General features: G+C 46.0%; 1 protein-coding gene across 3 annotated transcripts in view; it reads left to right on the top strand.

The window, feature by feature from the left end:
* The window catches only part of NTAQ1 (N-terminal glutamine amidase 1), a 42,078-nt gene that overhangs the window by 18,446 nt on the left and 9,801 nt on the right, over nt 1–13,831 (top strand). For 2 of the 3 annotated variants that reach the window (XM_077271175.1, XM_077271177.1), the window contains exons 3-4: nt 12,673–12,723; nt 13,062–13,213. In XM_077271175.1, coding sequence (XP_077127290.1) covers nt 12,673–12,723; nt 13,062–13,213 — 203 coding nt within the window. The remainder of the gene's footprint in view (nt 1–12,672; nt 12,724–13,061; nt 13,214–13,831) is intronic. The other variant, XM_077271176.1, reaches the window with a different exon arrangement.

Genomic DNA, 13,831 nt, shown 5'->3' with positions numbered 1-13,831 from the left:
TGACTTTTTAAGTATTGTGTCAGATTTCCTGTCCATAGGATCTGATAAGGAACCTGCATCTTCAACTGGCAGGGAAGAACGGCGGGAGGTGGATGCCACCGCCGCATCCACTTTAGGTACTTTGGACCAAGTGGTCAAGTCCTCATCATCAAAGGGGTACCGCCTTTTACACGAGACTGGCACGAACCCCTTTTGTCCCTTACTCCATTCCCGTTTAACCAGGTCCTTGATGGCCTGATTCACTGGAAACACATGGCCTTTTTTCTGTGAAAGACCAGCAAACATAGCGTCCTGAGGTGTCAGAGGTTCCTTAGACTCTGCTACCCCCATAGTACCTCTCACTGACTTAATCAGATTATTAACACTGTCCGTGGGGAAACAGACGTAATCCTCCTCATCCGAGGAGCCCGACTTCTGAGAAACGTCTGAGCTGACCTCCCCACTTTCTGCTGACGTGTCTGCTGCAGGAGAAGGCGCCTTCCTGGTTCTTTTCTCAACATTCACCGCCGGACTACCTCCCAAGGACTGAAGCTCTTCCCTGATCATGAGACGAATCTCCTTCATCCTGACCGAACTCTCCTGCTGCAAGGTGTAATCTATGCAACTCTGACACAATTTCTTAATATAGGAGTCCGGCAGGGGCTCAATACACATCGCACACTGCTTGTGCCTAGATTTCTCCGTCCGCTTACCCTATAAGATAGAAGTAGGAGAACTACCATTAGCCCCCCATAAAGCCAGCTACACATTTACCCAGGAGTAAGGTTAAATACCGTCTGCCGGGTTGTACGATCAGCTTTCGGTGCAGAGCGGCCTGACTTTTTCACAGATTTCTCAGCGGAGTCACTTCTCTTTGAGTGTCCACTGCCTTTCTCTTTAGCATCACCACTAGGCAGGATTAAATCCTCCAGTGGGCGCTCGATATCCTCCTGGGACGACATGTTGCGCAACCAGGAGAGCTCTAAACTGCCTTATATAGCACCGCCTGTGCTTCACAGCTGAGAAAGCACTCCCCCCTTTTTTTTTTTTTTTTTTGTACCTGACCATAGAGGAGATTAGCGATTAGTCCAGGTGTGTGGCCCGCAGTCTCCTTCTCCAGCCGCAGATGCTTGTAGTAATTACCGGCAACCGCAATGGCGCCTATAGCCGAGCCCAGGCTGACCTCGCGACCCCGGAAGTTCCACTAAGCATTTCCGGGACGCCGATGCTACTGCGCATGCGCCGGCGTCCCTGCTACATGCTGGAAGACGCCGCACCTGCAGCCATGTCGGACATTCAGTATCTCCGCTCCGGAGCACCAGGAGGGGAACCAACCACCGGGGAGACGCCAGCACCACCGCAGCTCCATATTTCTTAGGAGTATATCCTCTTACCTGCCCAGGACCCCGGGCCGGACGAGGTAGGTGCCGCTCCGCATCATTGGTGGCCCATACAACAGTGTCCCAGCAGGGAGACTGTTGACAGCATCAGCAGACGAGGGGTCCACAGGATCATCCCCCGTCTCTGTTCTACCCGCTCTGGAGCCCCTGCCGCTCAGCAGAGTCGTACAGGCGGCAGTCCAGGCGGGTTTTTCCTCTTCATACTCCATAGAGTCTTCTCTGTGGGTTCCCGTCTAGGAACAGGAAACCAACTGAGGAGCGAGGGGGGGCCGCCCCTTTTATCTCTCTGTAGGTTTCCTGTTCCCAGGGGCGGATCCCCTCTCTCAGTGGGTGCTGTCGTGGCGAATAGAAAAATATATTTTCACCTTGACATACTATACTAATACCGCCTGTATGTACCGGACTATACTATACTAATACCGCCTGTATGTACCGGGATATAACTGCTATACTAATACCGCCTGTATGTACCGGGATATAACTGCTATACTAATACCGCCTGTATACACCCGGATATACTATAGTAATACCGCCTGTATGTACCGGACTATACTATACTAATACCGCCTGTATGTACCCGGATATACTATACTAATACCGCCTGTATGTACCGAAATATACTATACTAATACCGCCTGTATGTACCGGACTATACTATAGTAATACCGCCTGTATGTACCGGAATATAACTGCTATACTAATACCCCCGGGAGCGTCTCTACCCCTACAGCACGGCGTTCGTGGCGCCGGAGTTCTCAGCGCTTTTGCCCCTGCGAGCATCTCGCTTCCCTGCAGCGCTTGTTTCACATATCTCCACATTGATTAAGGCGCTTTGCGCTCCCGGTCTCCAGCTGTCGTTTGACCTCTGTGTGGGTCCACACACATACTGTGGTCTCCAGTACTCACAACTGTTTCTGATGAAGGTTTTTTGTATAGACCGAAAACGTTTAAATGTTGAGCTGGATGCACCGAATAAAATGAATTTCTAATCTTGCAAATAAGATCTCCAGAGTGCCAAGTATCTCTTATTTATGCTTGATGGGTTGGATACCTAACTTGTGCACCTCCAAGAAGCCTTGAGTGCCGTGGTCAATATTACTACATGCTATACTAATACCGCCTGTATGTACCGGACTATACTATACTAATACCGCCAGTATGTACAGGAATATACTATACTAATACCGCCTGTATGTACCGGGATATACTATAGTAATACCGCCTGTATGTACCGGAATACAACTGCTATACTAATACCGCCTGTACACTGTGTTCCAAATTATTATGCACAAAGAGTTTAGAAGTGATAAGGTTAGAATTTTTTTGTTTGTCATGTAAACTCATTGATGGTGATGGTGATGTGTGTCAGGGCTTTATATCACTGAAAGCAATTGCAGATACCTGTGCAAATTAGTTTGGCAGGTGTGTCCAAATAAAGGCAAGACTACAGAAGGCTGTTCCACATTATTAAGCAGCCTACATTTTTGGCCAAAATGGGAAAGAAAAAGGATGTGTCGGCTGCTGTGAAGCAACAAATTGTGGAGTATTTAGGTCAAGGCATGACTACAATCAACATTGCCAAGACACTTCATCGTGATCATCGCACAATCAAGAAGTATGTAGCTGATTCCCAGCACACACGTGTGCGTGCTGATAAGGAAAAATTGAGGACTCTTTCCAACAGGCAATTGCGCAAGGTTAAAAGAGCAGCTGCAAAAATGCCTTGTCATAGCAGCAGAAAAGTTTTTGAAGCTGCTGGTGTCTCCAACGTCCCCAGAACAACAAGATGCAGGGTCCTTCAGAGGTGCGTAAGCCATCCTGTCGACCACCTCTATCCACTGCACACAAGCAGAAACGGCTCCAGTGGGCCAAACGATACATGAAGACTGACTTCCAAACGGTTTTGTTCACCGATGAGTGCCGTGCAACGCTCGATGGTCCAGATGGATGGAGTGGAGGATGGCTGGTTGATGGACACCCCATGAAAACACGGCTAAGGCGCCAACAAGGAGGAGGTGGAGTAATGTTTTGGGCTGGAATCATGGGGAGAGAGATTGTCGGCCCCTTTATGATCCCTGAAGGGGTAAAGATGAACTCCATAATCTATGTGGAGTTTCTAAAACAACACTTCCTGCCATGGTTCAAGAGGAAGAACCGTGCTTTCCGCAGCAAGATCGTTTTCATGCATGATAATGCACCGTCTCATGCTGCAAAAAACACATCTGCATCTCTGGCTGCTATGGGCATAAAAGAGGACAAAATTATGGTGTGGCCACCATCTTCCCCTGACCTCAACCCCATTGAGAACCTCTGGAGCATCATCAAAAGGAGTGTCTATGATGGCGGGAGGTAGTTCACATCTAAGCAACAGCTCTGGGAGGGTATTCTGTCCACATGCAAAACAATTGGAGCAGAAACCATCCAAAAACTGACAAATTCAATGGACGAGAGAGTTCAGAAGTTTCTTTCAAACAAGGGGTCCTATGTGCAAATATAACATCACCTAGAATAAAGTTTTCTATTCGCCACGACAGCACCCACTAGAGAGAGGGGATCCGCCCCTAGGAACAGGAAACCTACAGAGAGATAAAAGGGGCGGCCCCCCCCCCTCGCTCCTCGTTTGGTTTCCTGTTCCTAGAAGGGAACCCACAGAGAAGATCTGTGTAGTTGTTTAGAAGAGGAAAAACTCGCCTGGATGCCGCCTGTACGTCTCTGCTGAGCGGCAGGGGCTCCAGAGCGAGTAGAGCAGAGTCGAGGGTTCCTGATGGCTCCCTCCTCATCTGCGGCGGCCAAACTGTGGGGCCTGAAGATACCAACGGTCTCCCTGTTGGGACATCATTGTTAGGGACGACCGAGAGTGCGCGATAATGTACCTGGTCGGTCCCGGTCTGGAGAGGTGTGGCGCTGGACAGCGGTGGCCCCCCGGTCCCTCAGGTATGATGGTGCGGGGTTGCAACTGCCGGGAATCTGCGGCCGGCGCATGCGCAGTGCTACCAGGATCCCGGATGTAGTATGGCCGAACCCCTGAGGTCGGCGTTGTATTTCTGGGGGAACTGCCATGTTGGATTCCTCCTGGCGGTTCCCATTTGCTCCCTGGAGGTGATAGCAGGTTAAAAAAAAAAAAAAAAATGGTACAGCTGCGGGGGCTGTGTAATTGAAATCATGCACTATAAATTCCGTTTGATAAGTGCAAGCAGCGTGCATTATGTCGTCCCAAGAGGAAGTCTGTGAGCACCCCGTGGGAGAGCCACTAGTGCCCAGTGGTGATGCTACAAAGAGGAGTAGTGGACACTCTAAAAAAAAAAAAAAAGTGATTCCACTGACAAATCGGGAAGGAAGTCATCCTGTACCACACCCCAGGCCACACGAACAACCCAACAGCCGGTATATAGTATACTTCAGGATGAGTGGGTATGCAGCTTCACTGAAGCTTATATTGGTCTCCTATGCTTATGTCCCTCTTTAGGCAAAAAGGACAGGGAAGACCAAGCACAAACAATGTGCTATATGTATCGAGCCCCTACCTGACTCTTATTCTAAAAAGCTGTGTCAGGCATGTATAGATAACACCCTGCGGCAGGAGGAGTCCGTTAAAATGAATGAAATACGGCTAATGATTCGGAAGGAACTTCAGTCGTTGGGTGGTGGTCCCTCTGTCAGTGTTGAGAAGAGGAGTAGGAGAATATCCTCACCAAAAGCTGACACATCAGCAGAAAGTGGGGAGATAGGTGAGAGACGTCTGAGTCAATCTGGTTCATCAGATGAAGAGGACTATGTCTGTTTTCCAACTGATGGCGTGAACAATCTGGTTAAATCAGTAAGGAATACGATGGGGGTGTCTGAGGTAAAAGAACCCCAAACGCCCCAGGAGGTTATGTTCGCGGGACTCTCTCAGCGAAAGGGCCACGTATTCCCAGTAAACCAGGCTATAAAGGACCTCATTAAGAAAGAATGGAGTAAGGGGCAGAAGGGGTTTATACCAGTATCCTGTAAGAGACGTTACCCCTTTGATGACGAGGATTTGAATGCCTGGGCTAAAATACCGAAAGTTGATGCGGCTGTCGCATCCACGTCTCGCCGTTCTTCCTTACCTGTGGAGGATGCAGGTTCCTTATCCGATCCCATAGATAGGAAGTCGGACGCACTTCTGAAAAAGTCGTGGGAAGCCTGTGTCACTGCATTCAGGCCGGCAATCTCAGCCACATGTACCAGTAGATCTATGCTGGTTTGGTTAGACCAGCTGGACCAAAATATCAAAAGTGTATCTAGGGAGAAATTACGTGCATCTATTCCCTTGATTAAGGGTGCTGCGGCTTTTATATCCGATGCCTCCGTAGATTCTCTCCGCCTGGCGGCCAGGACAGCTAGCCTCTCTAAAACTGCTCGGCGAGCATTATGGTTGAAAAACTGGAAGGGGGATGCCCAGTCTAGATCCAAATTGTGTGCCATACCCTGCCAAGGTGAGTACCTTTTTGGAACAGTTTTGGATGAAATACTCACTAAGGCGGGTGAGAGAAAAAAGGGGTTCCCTAATCCCTTTGTTCCTTCTTACAGAAGGGCATTCAGGAAGCCATCATTTGGCAGAAAGGGAGGCTTTAAAGACCAATGGAGAAACAAAGAGTTCAGGCAGAAGGGCAATTTGTTCAACAAACGTCCCTTCAGGCCAGCCGAAAAATTCCGAGAACCCTATTCCACCAGTGGGCGGTAGACTTCTGGGATTTATTGTTCAGTGGAAGAAAATAACTGTAAATCCATGGGCCATAAATTTAATATCTTCAGGCCTCACCCTAGACTTTATCCGAAAACCTCCGGATTCCTTCCTGCTCACCTCCCTAAAATCCAGACTGCAGCAAGAAGCACTGGAAACTGAAGTTAAGTCCCTTTTGGCCAAACGGGTCTTAATAGAGGTTCCGTCATCTCAAACAGGGAAGGGGTTCTACTCCCCCTTGTTTCTGATTACTAAACCTGACGGATCCTTTAGAACTAAATTTAATTTAAAGAGGCTGAACACTTTTTTTAAAACCCAGACCATTAAAAATGGAATCCATTCGATCAGCCATAAAAAATGTGTTCCCTAACTGTTACATGGTAGTACTGGATCTCAAAGATGCTTATTACCATCTTCCTATACACCAGTCACACCAGCAGTTTCTTCGGGTAGCAGTTTGTATAGACGGTCAAATTTGTCATCTACAATATAGAGCAAGGCCATTTGGCCTATCTATGGCTCCTAGGGTCTTTACTAAATTACTTTTGGAGGTAATGTCCTTTCTACGATTAAAGAACACACTGGTCATTCCATATCTTGATGACCTACTAATTGTGGGAAAAAATTCCTTACAGTGTGAGCAAAGGTTGGAGGAGGTGGCGTTTTCTTTACAAACGCTTGGCTGGATTGTTAACTGGGAAAAATCCAGACTCCCAACCCGTCACATGTCAAAGGTTCCTAGGACTCCTTCTGGATTCAGTGGACCAAATATGTTGGTTGCCTGATGATAAGAAGTCTTCCATTATTGACAAAGTTGGCTTAGCAATCAAAAAACGTAGTATGTCACTGAGAAATGCCATGTCGTTGCTAGGTTCACTGTCATCATGTATCCCTGCGGTTAAATGGGCGCAATTCCATACCAGGCAGCTCCAGAACTTTATTTTACAGGAGAACATTAGGAGTAGGGGGCATTTAGATCAGACAGTTTTTCTAACATCAGAGGTAGTACACTCCCTTACATGGTGGTTAGATTGGGGAAATCTATCAAAAGGGGTACAATGGGTCGTCACTCCTTCTACTATAGTGACCACGGATGCTAGTCCTGAAGGCTGGGGGGCACATTTTGGAGATCAGGTGGTTCAGGGTCTTTGGTCCAGATCAGAATCGACTAAATCTTCTAATTTTAAAGAATTAAAAGCCATATATTATTCCCTACTCCACTTTCTTCCCCAGCTACGAGGCTCTCACACAAGGGTCCTCTCCGACAACACCTCTGCGGTGGCCTATTTGAATCAAGGAGGTACACGGTCAGACAATCTTATGGAAGTCACATCAGACATCATGATGTTAGCCGAAAATCATCTGTTGTCCTTATCAGCGGTGCACATCAGGGGCATAGACAACTTTCGTGCTGACTTCCTCAGCCGTCATACCCTTCATCAAGGGGAGTGGATGCTCAACAGAAGGATTTTCAGATAGATAACAGACCGATGGGGCATGCCTCAAATAGACCTATTCGCAACAAGGTCCAACCGTCAGGTCAAAACATTTGCTTCCCTTTGCAGACTGGACAACCCGGACATATTCGATGCCCTTCAGGTGCCATGGACATTCGACCTGGCCTATGCATTCCCTCCATGGAATCTATTACTTATAGTAATAAGAAAAATAAGGGAGGAGGGGGCAAGAGTTCTGTTGGTAGCCCCATTTTGGCCCAAAAGACCATGGTTCTCCTGGCTCAGGGCGATGTCAACTACAGACCCTTGGATTCTGCTTCAGACCAAGGACCTGTTGTCTCAGGGACCGTTTTTCCATCCTCGGGTAAAAGGCATGAATCTGACTGTATGGCATTTGAGAGGCAGTTATTAACTCTAAGAGGGTTTTCTAGTAGGCTCATAGATACCCTCATGAAGAGTAGAAAGCCTTCTACTACCCAAATCTATGTCAGGGTCTGGAGGAAAATAGAACCTCTCGTTAAAAACGATATTCTTGGTAGCGTTAGTATCCGCTAGAAGAGTGAGTGATCTGCATGCCTTGTCAATTGATCCTCCTTTTCTGTGACATCTGATAGAATAATTTTGAAAACGGACCCCTGTTATCTCCCTAAAGTAGCCACTACTTTTCATAGATCCCAGGAGATCTTATTACCTACCTTTTATAAAGACCACTCCAGAAGAAGTAAGACTTCATACCCTAGATGCAAAAAGGTCTGTTCTAGCCTATTTAGAAAGGACTGGGGACTGGAGGAAGAGTAGGGCTCTCTTTGTGTCTTTTCAGGGGAAAACCAAAGGTTCCAGAGTCACAAAGAACACGCTATCACGCTGGATCAGAGATGCCATAATCCTGGCGTATAAAGCTGGAGGAAGAGATCCTCCAATGCATGTGGGAGCACACTCCACAAGAGCCGTGTCGACCTCCTGGGCAGAAAGGGCGAACGTGCCAATAGACCTCATATGTAAGGCTGCAACTTGGTCTTCACCTAATACCTTCTATAGGCACGATAGATTAGACCTATCTGCTGCTTCTGATCTAACCTTTGGGGTTTCGGTTCTTGACTCAGTTAACCCACCCAATCTATAGTCTCTGTAAATCTCTCAGTGGGTGCTGTCGTGGCGAATAGAAAATACCGGATTACTCACCGGTAATGCTCTTTTATAGAGCCCACGACAGCACCCATTCACATCCCTCCCTTTTTCTTTATTTAGTTGCACGTGGTGCCTTGGTAGGGAGATGTAAATAATAGGGTAATATAATATGAAGTTGTAAATATGTATATACAGGTCCTTCTCAAAAAATTAGCATATAGTGTTAAATTTCATTATTTACCATAATGTAATGATTACAATTAAACTTTCATATATTATAGATTCATTATCCACCAACTGAAATTTGTCAGGTCTTTTATTGTTTTAATACTGATGATTTTGGCCTACAACTCCTGATAACCCAAAAAACCTGTCTCAATAAATTAGCATATTTCACCCGTCCAATCAAATAAAAGTGTTTTTTAATAACAAACAAAAAAACCATCAAATAATAATGTTCAGTTATGCACTCAATACTTGGTCGGGAATCCTTTGGCAGAAATGACTGCTTCAATGCGGCGTGGCATGGAGGCAATCAGCCTGTGACACTGCTGAGATGTTATGGAGGCCCAGGATGCTTCAATAGCGGCCTTAAGCTCATCCAGAGTGTTGGGTCTTGCGTCTCTCAACTTTCTCTTCACAATATCCCACAGATTCTCTATGGGGTTCAGGTCAGGAGAGTTGGCAGGCCAATTGAGCACAGTAATACCATGGTCAGTAAACCATTTACCAGTGGTTTTGGCACTGTGAGCAGGTGCCAGGTCGTGCTGAAAAATTAAATCTTCATCTCCATAAAGCATTTCAGCCGATGGAAGCATGAAGTGCTCCAAAATCTCCTGATAGCTAGCTGCATTGACCCTGCCCTTGATGAAACACAGTGGACCAACACCAGCAGCTGACATGGCACCCCACACCATCACTGACTGTGGGTACTTGACACTGGACTTCAGGCATTTTGGCATTTCCTTCTCCCCCGTCTTCCTCCAAACTCTGGCACCTTGATTTCCGAATGACATGCAAAATTTGCTTTCATCAGAAAAAAGTACTTGGGACCACTTAGCAACAGTCCAGTGCTGCTTCTCTGTAGCCCAGGTCAGGCGCTTCTGCCGCTGTGTATGGTTCAAAAGTGGCTTTACCTGGGGAATGCGGCACCTGTAGCCCATTTCCTGCACACGCCTGTGCACGGTGGCTCTGGATGTTTCCACACCAGACTCAGTCCACTGCTTCCTCAGGTTCCCCAAGGTCTGGAATCGGTCCTTCTCCACAATCTTCCTCAGGGTCCGGTCACCTCTTCTCGTTGTACAGCGTTTTCTGCCACATTGTTTCCTTCCAACAGACTTACCATTGAGGTGCCTTGATACAGCACTCTGGGAACAGCCTATTTGTTGAGAAATTTCTTTCTGGGTCTTACCCTCTTGCTTGAGGGTGTCAATGATGGCCTTCTTGACATCTGTCAGGTCGCTAGTCTTACCCATGATGGGGGTTTTGAGTAATGAACCAGGCAGGGAGTTTTTAAAAGCCTCAGGTATCTTTTGCATGTGTTTAGAGTTAATTAGTTGATTCAGAAGATTAGGGTAATAGGTCGTTTAGAGAACCTTTTCTTGATATGCTAATTTATTGAGACAGGTTTTTTGGGTTATCAGGAGTTGTAGGCCAAAATCATCAGTATTAAAACAATAAAAGACCTGACAAATTTCAGTTGGTGGATAATGAATCTATAATATATGAAAGTTTAATTGTAATCATTACATTATGGTAAATAATGAAATTTAACACTATATGCTAATTTTTTGAGAAGGACCTGTATGCCTGAACCTGTTAACTAAAAAATCTGGCGGCGGTTCCTCCTTTTCTCTGTAAAGGCCCCGTCTCACATAGCGAGATCGCTAGCGAGATCGCTGCTGAGTCACAAGTTTTGTGACGCAACAGCGACCTCAGTAGCGATCTCGCTATGTGTGACACGTACCAGCGATCAGGCCCCTGCTGTGAGATCGCTGGTCGTGTCGGAATGGCCTGGACCTTTTTTTGGTCGTTGAGGCCCCGCTGACATCGCTGAATCGGTGTGTGTGACACCGATCCAGCGATGTCTTCACTGGTAACCAGGGTAAACATCGGGTTACTAAGCGCAGGGCCGCGCTTAGTAACCCGATGTTTACCCTGGTTACCAGCGTAAATGTAAAAAAAAACAAACAGTACATACTCGCCTTTCGGTGTCCAGGTCCCTTGCCGTCTGCTTCCTGCTCTGACTGAGCAGCCGTACAGTGAGAAGTGAGAGCGCAGCGGTGACGTCACCGCTGCGCTCTGCTCTCACTGTACGGCCGGATCTCAGTCAGAGCAGGAAGCAGACGGCGAGGGACCTGGACACCGAAAGGCGAGTATGTACGGTTTGTTTTTTTTTGTAACCAGGGTAAACATCGGGTTACTAAGCGCGGCCCTGCGCTTAGTAACCCGATGTTTACCCTGGTTACCCGGGTGCTGCAGGGGGACTTCGGCATCGTTGAAGACAGTTTCAACGATGCCGAAGTCGTTCCCCTGATCGTTGGTCGCTGGGGAGAGCGGTCTGTGTGACAGCTCCCCAGCGACCACACAGCGACTTACCAACGATCACGGCCAGGTCGTATCGCTGGTCGTGATCGTTGGTAAATCGCTTAGTGAGACGGGGCCTTAAAACAACTGAGGAGCGAGGGGGGGGCCGCCCCTTTTATCTCTCTGTAGGTTTCCTGTTCCTAGGGGCGGATCCCCTCTCTCTAGTGGGTGCTGTCGTGGGCTCTATAAAAGAGCATTACCGGTGAGTAATCCGGTGTTTTCACTTAAACTGTTTGATTCCATTTTGTAATAAGCTGATAATGCTTATAACTTCACAATTGACCATTTTTTTGTTCAAAATAAAATAAAAAAGGTTGAAAACTCTGCTGTGCATAATAATTTGGAACATGCATTTTGAGTGTTTATTTTTTTTTTTTTAAAGATACTGTTTTCATAGGCAGTTTGTTCCAAAACATTGCAATTATATTAGACTAGTAGATGACTGGAAAATAACAATGACTGCAATTCAGATAGGTAATTTAGAGAAAATAGGAGGAAATATTATTTGCATAATAATTTGGAATACAGTGTATGTACCCGGATATACTATACTAATACCGCCTGTATGTACCGGGATATAACTGCTATACTAATACCGCCTGTATGTACCGGAATATAACTGCTATACTAATACCGCCTGTATGTACAGGACTATACTATACTAATACCGCCTGTATGTACAGGACTATACTATACTAATACCGCCTGTATGTACCAGAATATACTGTACTAATACCGCCTGTATGTATCAGGATATAACTACTATACTAATACCGCCTGTATATACCGTAATATACTACAATAATACCGCCTCTATGTTTTGGAATATAACTGCTATAGTAATACCGCCTGTATGTACCGGAATGTACTGTAATAATACCGACTGTATGTACCAGATTATACTATAGTAATACCGCTTATATGTACCGTAATATAACTGATATAATGCTACCCCTGTGTACAAGAATATACTGTAATACTGCCCCTTATGTACAGCAATATAACTACTATAATACTGCCCCCTATGTACAAGGATAGAACTACTATAATACTGCTCCTATGTACAAGAATATAACTACTATAATACTGCCCCCTATGTACAAGAATATAACTACTATAATACTGCCCCCTATGTACAAGAATATAACTACTATAATACTGCTCCTATGTACAAGAATATAACTACTATAATACTGCCCCTATGTACAAGAATATAACTACTATAATACTGTCCCCTATGTACAAGAATATAACTACTATAATACTGCCCCTATGTACAAGAATATAACTACTATAATACTGCCCCTATGTACAAGAATATAACCACTATAATACTGCCCCTATGTTCTCTTCTTTCTTCTCTCTTTTTCTTGCTTTCTCTTTCTCTCTTCTCCATGATTTTTGTTATTTGCAGATTCCGATCTGGAAGCAGAAGTGTGGGGAAGGCGAGGATCCGGTGATCTGGGTGAGGACGGCCTCCTCCCAAACCTGTAATGTGAATTACTTTCTTACCATTGGGGCCTTACTATTTATTCTGTCTCGGTGTAATTCTACCGTTACGCTCTGTGGCCCCTCGATATTTGGGCCCCTGTATGATCTATTATTTCTAGTATGGTATATGAACATTGGTTTTCTAAAGTCGATGATTCCTTGAAATGATACGATTCTGACAGTCGTGCGATGACGTGGGGGAAACGCTTTTACGTCTCTGGAGCATGGACCAGAATTCCCTGTACGGGGCTCTCACTTATGGCGGCGCTATAGTATGGGGCATGACGCCTGCATCTTGCTTTGCCCCTGCAGGATTATCATGTCATTTTGCTTCATGACGCCGGCAGCGATGGGCAGAGGGTCGTCTATGATCTGGACACAGTGCTGCCATTTCCCTGCCCTTGTGATGCCTACATTAAGGAAGCTCTCCGCTCGGATCACCTTATCCGTAAAGACTTCAGAAGGTAAACTGCTGGATTACAGCACGTGGTTGTTCCTGTGACCCTCGGGGTCTGATGCCGTCATACCTGCACATGTAATGAATAGTACAGGAGCACGATACCTGCCGGTAGCGGATGTGCGCCGCCCCGAACAAACCTTTGTAATGGCTGGGCCTCTCCAAGCTGCTGCGGAATTAATCCTGTTCTGCCTTGTTAAAGGCACGGCCGGGTCCCTGACCACTGGGCACCACCTACTGTTATGGCAGGGGTGGGCAATTAACCCCTTCACCATCTTGGATTTTTCCATTTTTGTTTGTTTTTTTTTGCTCCCCTTCTTCCCAGAGCCGTACATTTTTTCATTTTTATATCAACATGGCCGTGTGAGAGCTTTTTTGTAATTGTGTTTGCGGGACGAGTTGTACTTTTTGAACGACACCATTGGTTTTACGATATAGTGTACTGGAAAACGGGGAAAAAAATTCTAAGTGCTGTGAAATTGCAAAGAAAGTGGGTTTTGGGCTTTGCTTTTTACCACATTCACTAAATGCTGTAACTGACCGGCCACTATGATTCTCCAGGTCATTACGAGTACGCAGACACCAAACATGTCTAGGTTTTTATTTTTTTTTTTTTAATTTAAGT

Source organism: Ranitomeya variabilis, chromosome 6 (assembly GCF_051348905.1).
Source record: "Ranitomeya variabilis isolate aRanVar5 chromosome 6, aRanVar5.hap1, whole genome shotgun sequence".
NCBI classification, from domain to species: Eukaryota; Metazoa; Chordata; class Amphibia; order Anura; family Dendrobatidae; genus Ranitomeya; species Ranitomeya variabilis.
The sequence above is the reverse complement of the archived record's forward strand: the minus strand, read 5'-3'. Positions and strand labels throughout refer to the sequence as shown.